The sequence below is a fragment of the Hemicordylus capensis genome, chromosome 2, assembly GCF_027244095.1.
Source record: "Hemicordylus capensis ecotype Gifberg chromosome 2, rHemCap1.1.pri, whole genome shotgun sequence".
Classification (NCBI taxonomy): Eukaryota; Metazoa; Chordata; class Lepidosauria; order Squamata; family Cordylidae; genus Hemicordylus; species Hemicordylus capensis.
Window position 1 is genome coordinate 45,877,378 of NC_069658.1, and position 11,521 is coordinate 45,888,898.

General features: G+C 45.2%; 1 protein-coding gene across 2 annotated transcripts in view; it reads right to left on the reverse strand.

Annotated features, from left to right (window-relative positions):
- The window catches only part of JMY (junction mediating and regulatory protein, p53 cofactor), an 80,653-nt gene extending 71,510 nt beyond the window's left edge, over positions 1–9,143 (reverse strand). The window contains exon 1 of one of the 2 annotated variants that reach the window (XM_053296560.1): positions 7,286–9,141. In XM_053296560.1, coding sequence (XP_053152535.1) covers positions 7,286–8,296 — 1,011 coding nt within the window. In that variant the 5' untranslated portion in view covers positions 8,297–9,141. Of the gene's footprint in view, positions 1–7,285 lie in introns of both variants that reach the window. The other variant, XM_053296561.1, reaches the window with a different exon arrangement.
- Between the last annotated feature and the right edge of the window lie 2,378 nt (positions 9,144–11,521).

Below are 11,521 nucleotides of genomic sequence, written 5' to 3' on the forward strand. Positions count from 1 at the left end.
AAAATATAAAACCTCCTGCCTGGGCAGACAGAACAGGCACCAAGTACAACAGACCAACCTAAGTCTTATTTTACAGAAAGAAGGTAAAGACAGGACTTTGTGATATCAAAGCAGCTTAATCAATTTTTAAATTAAAAACTTAGTTGGGAAAGAAAGAATACATACAGGTATTGTCCCAGATTGACTAAGCTAGAAAAGGATGCAACCAGTTATAAACTGCTTATTAAGACAAAGGAGATGAGTCATCAGTCCTTACACATATTTCAATTATAAATGACTGACTCTGCAGACTTACAGGTCTTCCTGTCTTCTGGATGGAGTTTTGAACTCCTAAAATGGCATCACTTAGTTCCAGCAGGCCAGTTAATGTGACTGAATAACATGCTATATAATTGTACATCAAGAGCTAGGCTACTAGGCAAGTCAGCAGATGAAAGTGCTGCAAAGCAATTAAGTTCGAAGCAATGTACACAGGAAAACTAGGAACGCACAACATTGAGATCTAAATTAGTAACACCCAATTATTAAAGAGATCAAGGGAGTCAAGTTCACATAAAACAGTAATGATGAGAAAGCAAACGTGCTAGGAAAGCAGAGTGTGTGTGTGTGGGGGGGGGAGCTATTAACCCCTGCTAAATGAGCAAAGAGACCCCTTTTAAAGTGGTGATTCTCTTATATTTAGCAGGGGGAGTGCAACTGGCCCTATCCAACCCCAGCACAGCATCCCTCCAGTGGCTGTTGCTGGTATCTGCCTTATGTTTCTTTTTAGACTGTGAGCCCTTTGGGGACAGGGGGCCATCTTATTTGTGTATTATTTATTTTTCTATGTAAACCACTTTGAGAACTTTGGATGAAGAGTAGTACATAAACATCTGTTATTGTTGTATTGTATTGCTACTTTGATTCTCTGTTATGCACACTATGTGCCACTCTTTCAGTGCTACAAGAGAATAGTAGAACTTGAGGAAGCACAGAAAAAGCTGAACAGGCCTTATCTACAGATGACCCTCATTGCTTGGGGGCGGGGGTATGTTCCCACCTATTTCCACTGATAATGAAATCGTGAATAAAGAGACCTTAACCCTATGGGGATGCGGGAGGGGGTTAGGTTCCTAAGCACACTGAAGTGTGCTGAAAATCACATGAAAATGCAACAGGGGAACAGAAATAAGCACAGTACCATGCTCTTCAGCAATGCCCCCTAAACTTCCAAATCCTCAGATTTTTATTCTTTTCTTTTTGGTAGAAGAGAGCTACTAAGTGGCTCAGCACTAGAAAATGGCAACAGAAAATGACATCAGAAGTCATTTCTAGCCACTCAAGAGCCATGGATAGGTGAAAATAACCCCTATTTTCACCCTGCAAATAAAGAAACTGGGTCCCTATGACTCAGCTGCGCATATGTGAAACATGCTGGACATGGGTAATGAGGGCCACCTGTATTTCAAATCCAATGACTGATGTTTAATCTATGTGTGGATTGAACTTCAAGATTATATGTCACCATTGTTAGCTTTACAACGTTTTCGTTAATATATTAGATACAGTGACTATCCAGTCATATCTGGGTGTTCACAACTGGTTTATTAATCTGATTTTTCTTATATGAGCATATGAAGCTGCATTCTATCAGGGTCATACAAATGCAACACCAAATCATAGTTTGGTGTTATCGGAATGAGCAGACAAGCCACGGACTCCCTTCCACTTCCCTTCTTCCCTCATACAAAGTGGCTGATAACGTCCAGTCCTCGTTTGCAGCAAAGCATTGCTATACAAAATAGTCTTAAACCAGGGCCTGACAAATCCCAGATACCAGAGAGCCATGGTGCCTAGATCAGGATATTCAGAGAGAGTTGTTAATCTTTAATTGTTGCAGATAGCCCTGTTTCTGTTTTAAGTATGTTACTTGTATAGAGGACAGAGAAGCCCTCCCTCTCCACAAAGTCCATTGCTAAGTTTGGCAATTTTGTCAAATGTCCATTATCTGGTTCCTAAATTTTGTGGCTACCTTCTAGATCCCTGGCTCCTAGAAAATTTGGCAAGGCCTGTCTTAAACATAGGTCTGTCTAGCTCAGTACTGAATGACAGCTCTTCACTGAAGAGTCTTCAGGGTTTCAGACTGGGGTCTTCCTTGTTTAATCTGGAGATACCAGAAATTGAACCATTAACAATCTTCTATATAATTCCTGTTGCGGGGATGCGTAGGGATGTGGCAAGCTCCGCCCCTGGTGCAGCCACGACCAATGGTGGGCCCAGAGGGGGCGATACGTGCAAGGGTGGGAGGGAGGAGTGCGTGCCAGTAGCCAGTTGGAGCAGCGCACACCAGGAGACAGTTGGAGGAGGGCAAGAGGACAATGGGAGGATGATGGCGATGCGGAAGGAGAAGGCGGCACCACCCTGAGGAGGAGGGTGAGAGGACAATGGGCAGCAGGAGGAGGACCCACCGCCCCGATGAGGACGACGGCAAGGCGGAGGGAGGCGGCACGGCCTGGCCCTGGCCCCCTGGGGTAAGGCAGCGGCAACATGTGGGGGGTGGATGGCTGGGCCCAACTAGAAGCACAGACGCTCTGTGCCCATGTCCACTAGAATAAACACATGCAATTCTCAACAACAACAAATCACCAATATAATGCATTTAGTGGCTATGTGATATAAGATCTATATGTAGGAACTGTAAATAGATGTTTGACATATGCAATATGCACAGGGAATATTTTTCCTCTCAGATGCATACAATATTGCTTAGTTCTTTAGACACTAGTCAATAAATGAAGGCTTTACATTCTTGAAAATAGGAAGGCAAATTACTGGTAGTGAACAAGAACTCCCATTAATCTACAGTCCCATCTATACAGATGCACTGTCAATACAAGAGACCTTAACCCAGAAATCTAAACGTGATTAATGTGAATATGAAATCTGAATGGGATGTGTAGATCACATTCTGCCTGTGATCTACACATCATTAAACCAGAACATCTGAGTTTAACTGACTTCAGTAAAACTGGAATCCCAATCCTAATTATTTGTATCAGTGCCATCAACAGTAAATAAACATTTCACATTTTTGTCTGTACAATGCAGGCCTTGAAAAGTTTTCTTTGGAACCAGCCCAAAAATTTGAAAGCTAGACAATGGACATTTGACAAAATTACCAGACTTAGTGATTGACATTACGGAACAGGATGGTAAATGGGCTTTTATTGATCTCTTTAATATTATCTTTACAAGTAACATACTTCAAACAGAAACAGGGCTGCCTGGGACAAATAAGGATTTGATTAAATAACTCTACCACTGAATATCCTAGACTGAGCATCATGGTTAGATTTCTAGGCCCCATGGCTCCTAGGATTTGTCAAGCCTTAGTACAATACCTTGTTATGGGAGGTACTGCCATTTTAACATTGCCAGCAAAGCCATCATAACCCATCCTAATCACCATCCATTATAACACAGAATACTTTGGCTTTGCTGGTTTGACTATTGGGCTCTTTGTTAGAAAGCAGAGAACTTATAGCTCCAGAATCTGAATGATACCTTGAATGTAATTCAAAACTGAGAATTTCAAAATGTTTCAGTTCATTATTATGAATTAAAGAAGACCGTAACATTAACTGACAATACATACTAAACTTTTTAAAGCAACACAGAATGAGGGACAGAGGAAAAGAGAGTAGCAACTAAAAGAAAATAAATTCTACCAATGTTTCATTAAAGACCAAATAATGTTTTTATATCACACACACACACACACACACACACACCCCTTTGGTACAAATTATATTCTCATCCTTTTGTGATTTTCACTATTTTACTTAAGAACAGTAACAATAACATCATTTCAACAAACAAGCACCTGCTAAACAAGATGTACAAGCAATTTTAGAATAGTTAGCCTATAATTCTAAGAATAATTTAAAACTACTGTGTGCAAGTAAGTTGTTCTCGTATTTCTTGGATTGCAATGCAGTACTTCAGAATTATTTTTTAAAATTAGAAAAAATAGAATTAAAATGCAGAATTTTAGAAGTTCAATGCAATCTCAAACAATTATATATTAGCCAACGAAACAAAAAATGGCAGTATTAATGTTCAAAAGTAATGAATGAAAATAAATTGTTAAGCTTGCCGCCCAGAATCTGTCCATTATTAAGGGTTTTAGTGTAAACTGAGAATATCTGGCATTTTCAGTGCATTTGTTTTCTATAGATTTCTGCATTATTTTATGCTAATAAAAGACATCTGGTTTTAAACTATGCCAAATTTTACAGTTTGCCTTTGAAACCGAGAACACATTTCCTCTTAACATTCCAGTAGGCTTTTTTTATCACACAGTTGCTAGAATCTAGTATCTTCACCTGCATCTCTACCCTATAGAAAGTCACTATCAAGCACAGATGGCAAAAGTAATGTGAAAGAAAATATACATGAAACACATGAGCTTGGTAGGTTCGTATTTCAGGAAAAGAACTGAGTCCCATCCTAAAGTGTGGAAAACCACTGCATCAGAATTACACATTAATATTAAATGCCTATCATCTGTTGCTCCATTATCTTGGAATAACTTAGCCTAGTGAGATACCAGCTTCTTGTTTCAAAGAAAGCCACTATCAAGCAAGTGACAGACAACAGAAACTTGAGAGCCAGAAGGAAAAGAGCAAGCCATCTAACTGATCTCCTTTCTTAAATATGAAGCACATTTTAATTAAAGACGGGTCAGTTTACACAGCAGCTAAGAGAGATACTGACATCAGATATGAATTAATACTTACTGGAGGTAATTAATTAATCCAGCTACCATGGGATGAGAAGACTGCACTGAAATCAAACATAATACCCTACCACTTGGGTCATGCCTTCACTGAAAGATACTTTACTCCATTCTGGAGGTTCTAGAATCACAATCCATTGGTTTTTTTTAGGCCAAGTCAAGCACCGAGGGCACATTCTCCCTGCTCTCTTTTTCTCCTTACCTCACATTCTTAACTGAAAGGAAAAAATCCTAGTTTCTTAAACCACAGTTCTACAGAATTGGCAAACTGTGGCTTAAGCACCCTAAACAGCCAGGCTATCAAGTCATTGTTTCTATATCCTGATTTGTATGGAGTGCTTGAACTGGTGCTCCCCAATTTGGACAGAATGTGGAACTGTGATTTAAGAAATCAGAATTCCTTCTGTTGGACAGAATTCCGACAAAATTCTAGCACTTCTTTTTGGATGGCACACAAGAGGAAGAGGAAAGAGTGGAAGAAAAGGAGCTCACAGATTCAGCACTGTGTTCCAGCCCAAACAACCATGACATCTGCACTGAGCCTGAGCTGAAAAGTTTGGCCAAACAGAGCAATTAGATACTTGGAAAATGAATTGAAGCATTACAATATGTTTGTCACTTATTTTCAGCAACAAATGGGTTAGACCAAAAATAAATGTGATACTCGATGCTACATAGTTAAGACTGTCAAATCCTTTCCATACTTTACAAAGGCTTTGTCAGACAAATGACAAATAAAGAATGTCAAAGCTGAAAAGTGATCACAACAATACTTTTTTGCATACACTTACAATTCTAACAGGGGATGCAAAAAGCATAATCAATGAGTTGGCAAACAGAAATGTCAAAAAGACACAAGGTAAAAAACAGTCTGAAGGGCATTGAGACTGGATTTAGTGCTATATAGATTGGGGAGGAGGGAAGCAATGTAATCAAAACACGAAAGACAGGGCTGAAAAAAATAATTCAAATATGTAGGCTAGCTGGTCAGATATTTAAGAGCCAGCACCAGTTTTTTAGGCATTAGAACTGCACAGGACTGCTACAAAGCACTACACTACTACAAATATTTATATACCACTTTTCAACAAAAGTGCTCAAAGCCGTTTAGATAGACAGATATGACAGGACCGGCAAAAACTCACTTCAAAATGCTTACAAATGGATATTTAGGAAACCAGATAACTAGGTGCCTAGGCTTCTCCGGGTGTGGCTTTACAAAGTCACTCTGGATGCTGGAGCCTTAAACTGAAGTCTTATGCATACTTTCCTACAAGTAAGCACCAATGAACACAACAGGACTTGCTTTCACTCATACGCTGGTTGTGCTGTTACTGTAATGTATTCTTGGTGACTCCATCAAGAGGCAGGCAAGTACACAGAACAACATTCCAGGAGTGGGTGTAGGGAACACAGAAACAGATTCATTTGTTTTCCTTTTCATGTCATATTTTGCATCTTAAAATACAAGTTCCTTCATCTATGTTTTATAAACATAGCACAAGAGCTGACTCACACTACATTCCAAAGCCTTAGAATATCAGAAGAAAAAGGCAAAATCTTCTAATTGCAGAAAGATAGCATATGTATAGTGATAAAAAAGAACAGCTATGTGGACTCTGAGGTATTCACACACAAAAAAACAAAGTCCAAGTCTTTGGAGGGTTTGGATATCATTTTGGCCCTCAGTTCTTTAACTGATAAAGCTGCAAGTGCCCTACTTCATTACATTATTTATTCTTACTTATTTAATTTATATACCACCTGACTCCAAGGCTCTAGGGTTAGCATTAACCAATTAACATTCTCATTAACTTCACAGAGAACAGGATTTCAGCCTAGATAGAGAGAAATGCCTATAAATAAAGAAATCCAGTCTCTACTGAAAACAGATGCACATGACATCCATACTCTTACCCAGCTCCTTGCATTTATTACATCTACCACCAACCATACACAAAGAACAACATATGTGGCAACGAAAACAAGGATATTGGCCTCAGTGTCTCCTTTGACACTAGACCCAATGCCCAAATCTGACCTGGACACTTCAGCTTTGACTAATCTTACTCCAGCCCACTGCCTTGTATTGGCAAAAAACCCAGCAAACATACCTGACGCAAGATCTAACTTGGCCAGATGCTTTTCTTTTGCACTACTTAGAACAGAAACATGCAGCTACTCCTTTAAAAGCCTAGTCAGCCTTAAGTTTGGGAACACTAGCATTTGAAAAACACACGCACACACGACCCTGAATCTGGTTGCAAAAGCATCCCTTATATACATTCACCTGGAAAGAAGCCCCACTGTACTGGGTGAGAGCTTGATTAAAACTGTTGAGCTGTTAGTAGAGTACCAGATCTCCCCAAAGCTTTATCGTTTATAAAAAGAGATATTTACTGTAAAGGAGAGAAGAGTGCCTACAGCTGAGGTCCAACAAAAAATATTTAAGGATAGCCGAGAGAGAGAGAGAGAGAGAGGTTATCATGCGCCCTGGGCCTCCCTCACCTCCTGGATGCGCTTGCGGGCCCGCTGCAACACCTCCTCGTAGCCCTTTTGCCGCAGCTCGCTCAAGCTCTCGTAATACTCCTCCGGGTCGTCCGTCTCAGTGAAGAGCACCTGGGAGAGGATCTTCCAGCCGCAGGTGTCGAGGCAGTGGCCCAGGTAGACCTGCAGCTGGTAGCACAGCGCTTCCATCTCCTGCTCAGACAGCTCCGGAGCGCCGAAGAGGACCGTCCACATGCCCGAGGGCTCCTCGGGGAAGACCGGCAAGCAGGGCTCCAGCTCCGAGTTCACCGAGCACAGCTGCTGGTGCACGGCCCGAAGGTCCTGGTAGGAGAAGAGGCCAGCCCAGCTGCATTCCTCCCCCGACTGCGGCTCCGTCTCCCAGGCAGCCACCGAGGGTGGTTCGGCGGCTTGAGGCCCGGCGAGCGGAGACGGCAGCAGCAGAACGGCGCCTCCTCCTGCCGCAGGCTCGTCCTTCCCCAGCTCCAGCACTTCGATCTCCTCGGCCGCGCAGGCCGCGGGGCTGAGCGGCGGCGGAGGCGCCTCCGGGGCAGGCTGAGGCCTCCGCGCCGGGCTGCTCCTCGCCCTAGCCGGGCTCCTCGGCGACGCCTCCGCCACTCGGCCTCCGGGACTCCTGAGCAACGCCTCGGCCCGGACAGGGGAAGCCGGCGAGCTCCTGGCCTGGCCGGGCTCGGCGGCGCTCCAGGCCGGGCTCCTGCGCAAGGTGGGGCTCCCGGCGGCGGCGGCGGCCTTGGAGGCAGAGGAGCTTCGCTGCTCGGCTCCCCCGGGGCTGCTGCCGCTGCTGCTGCTACTGCTGCAGCCGCGGCGGAGCTCCCGGGAGCCGCTGCGCTGCCTCTGCGCCGTCCGGTTGTGGCAGGTGATGGCGAACTTGCCCTCGATCTCGTTCCAGGCCACGATGAAGACGAACTTGTGCTTCTCCCGCTCGTGGAAAGCGTGAGGCCGGACGGCCACCCAGTCCGCCTCCAGCGTCTCTTCCAAGGCGAAGGTGCTCATGGTGGCGGCGGGGACAGCGGTGCTCGCAGCCTCCCGCCGCACGGCACGGGGCTTCTTCCGGCTCTCTCACAGCGGTTGCCGGACACTCACTCAGTCACTGCCCAGCATCAGCCATTTTAGCGGCGGCAGGGAGGAAGGAAAAAGGAAGGATGCGCTCCTCTGGCGGGGCCGGCTGGGATACGATGGAGGGAGAGGCTCAGGCCAGAGAGCGGCGTCAGTCGCCCCCAAGGCCGCCGCCGCCGCCGCAGCGGCGCTCTACAGCGCGCGTCTCTCCCTCGGCTTTGTTGTCGTCGGCCCACCGGGGGCGACTCCTGCTCGCTCACTCGCTCGCCCGCCCGCCCGCCGGCCGGGCAGCACAATGCCGCCCCGACACTCTCTCAGGTACTGGAGGCGGTCACGTGGAGGCCCCAGATCTGTTTACAAGCGGGCGGCTGCGCTCCGGCGACTCCGCCTCCAGGACTCCTTGTTCCACCGCCGGCCTCCACCAGCACCGCCGCCGCACCGGGCCGTTCCTCCGTCCCCTCCACCCCCGGCTCAAGGGAAGGCTGCTGCTGCTGCGGCTCCTCCTTTCCAACGCCAGCCGTGGGGGTGGCGAGCCGGGAGCCGGTGTTGCTCCTCGTTTCCTCTCCGGCCCAACCAGCTTTCCTTCTTTCTCCGGTTTCTCGCTCCTGGCTGCCTGCCTGCTTGTGTGTGTGCGTGTGCCTTTTGTGTGCGTGTAGCCTCCTTCATTATCTCCCTCCCTCAAACAATGTTCCTATTCAAGCCACGCAAGCAGCGCACGTCAGGCTCAGCCTCCGCCTCCCTCGTGGAGCGGCGTATATCATACCCCAAGCACATTACCTCACCCTGCCGTCCAACTACCACGGTGCCCATGGCAAGCTCAAGCTTCTGTTGACTTGTTTGTGTGTGGCAGCAGGTGGTGTGTGTGTGTGCTGAATAAATCTGGTAGTGTTCGATGGCTTGCCTGCCATCTGCATCAGTTTGTTTGTTTTTATCTATTTATTGATCAAATTTGTACACTGTCCCAAACTTTCGACTCTGGGCGGTTAACAATAGCAAAAAACAAATTGAAACATATACAAAAACTTAAAAACAACTTAACTATTTAAAAATCAATCACAGATGAAAACCTAAAAAAGTTTTAAAAGCTGAAAAAGCTTGGGTGAAGAGGTGGGTTCTCAAATGCTTTTTAAAAAATTGTCAGAGATGGGGAAGATTATATTTCAGGAGGGAGTGCATTCCACAGTCTCAGGGCAGCAACCAAGAAGGCCCACCCCGTGTGGTCACCAGCTGGGCTGGTGGCAACTGGAGACGGACCTCACCAGACGACCTCAATGGGGAGTGGGGCTCTTAATGAAGAAGACGTTCTCTTAAATACCCAGGGCCAAAGCCATTTAGGGCTTTATAAGTTATAACTAGCACTTTGTATTTTGCCCAGAAACCTACTGGCAGCCAGTGTAGCTCTATCAGCAAAGGAGTAATGTGGTCTCTCCGAGATGACCCAGAGACCAACCTGGCCTCCGCATTCTGTACCAACCGGAGTTTCTGGACTACATACAAAGGCAGCCCCACATAGAGCGCATTGCAGAAGTCAAGTCTGAAGGTTACCAACATATGTACCACTGTTTTGAGGTTGTTCATCTCATGAAACGGAAGCAGCTGGCATATCAGCCGAAGCTGATAGAAAGTCCCTATGGCCACCGCCTCAACCTGAGATACCAGGGAGAGGTGTGGATCCAGAAGTACTCCCAGCCCGCGAAGCTGTTCCTTGTGACCCCATCTAGAACAGGTAGATCAAGATCGTCTCTGGAGTTCTGACCCTGCACAATAAGTACCTCCATCTTATCTGGATTCAGTCTCAGTTTATTCTCCCTCATCCAGCCCATTACTGCTTCCAGGCAGGCATTTAGGGAGGTTATGCCAGCTCCTGAAGAAGTTGACATGGAGAAGTAGATCTGGGTGTCATCAGCATACTGATAACACCCCGCTCCAAATCCCCTGATGATCTCTCCAAGTGGTTTCATGCAGACATTAAAGAGCATTGGAGAGAGTATGGAGCCTTGAGGGATGCCATACTTAAGCTCAAATTTCAAAGAGTAACAATCTCCAATTGACACCATATGGAATCTGTCCAAGCGGCAGGAGCGGAACCACTGCAGAACAGTGCCTCCCACCCCCAATACTCTCAGATGTTCCAGAAGAATACTATGGACGATAGTATCGAAAGCCACCAAGCGGTCCAAAAGGACCAACAGTTTGACTGGCAAAATTACACTGCATCTCGCAAAACTACTCCACAACTTGGAAACATCCATAGAGCAACTAGATTGCCCTGAATCTGACATTCTGAGGAAATAAAACATAAAAATCGTAGATAGCAGCATTGGTTCATTAAAACAAAATCCCAAAGCCAAAGTGGAACACTGCTTTTATTAGGATCAACCAAAATATCAAAGTGTAGTCAGCATCTTTCCAGTACTCTGGAATTCTTCTTCAGGTTGCATGTTAAGTAAAGCAAATGGGGAGGGGTAAATTTGGGCATAATGGAAAAGATCCAAGGGTTATAGTTGCACATTATGTTCAACACATGTACAATCTGTGTTCAGTGTACATAGGTACAGAACTGTACAAAGGTAGTTTTTTAAATGTTATGTTGAACGCATATACAGCATCTATACACCATAATGCATTTGAGGAATTTGTACCCAGGTTCACTCTGAAAATGAATGCAGTCATTCACACAAACATGTAGACACAACTGAATGCAGGTACAATATGATGAGGTCATTCAAAAACTCTGTTCTACCTGGGTTTGGGAGCTGTGTGTGCTCCCAATTTTCTATTGTGTGGAAGCAAGTTGGGGGGTGTTTTCCTCCTACCTTGCTTCCACACAACCAGAAATTGGGAGCACACACAGCTCCCAAACCTGGGTAGGACACAGTTTTTGATTGTGTGAATGACCTCAGTGTCTTAATAGATCTGCAGTGTATACGAGCCTTGAGTGCAGAGTGTTATATGTGCTGTTAAAATCTCCTACACCTATTTTTAAATTATTGCAAACTGTAGACCTTGGGGCTTTTCCATTGTGGCCAGATTTGTTCCCCTTCCCTTTTGTTTTGCATAACACCCAGCCTGAAGTAGAGTTCTGGAGAACTCAAAAGCTTTTTGATATGTCAGTTACGTAAGAACAGCTGTGCTGAATCAGGCCCAAGGCCTATCTAGTCC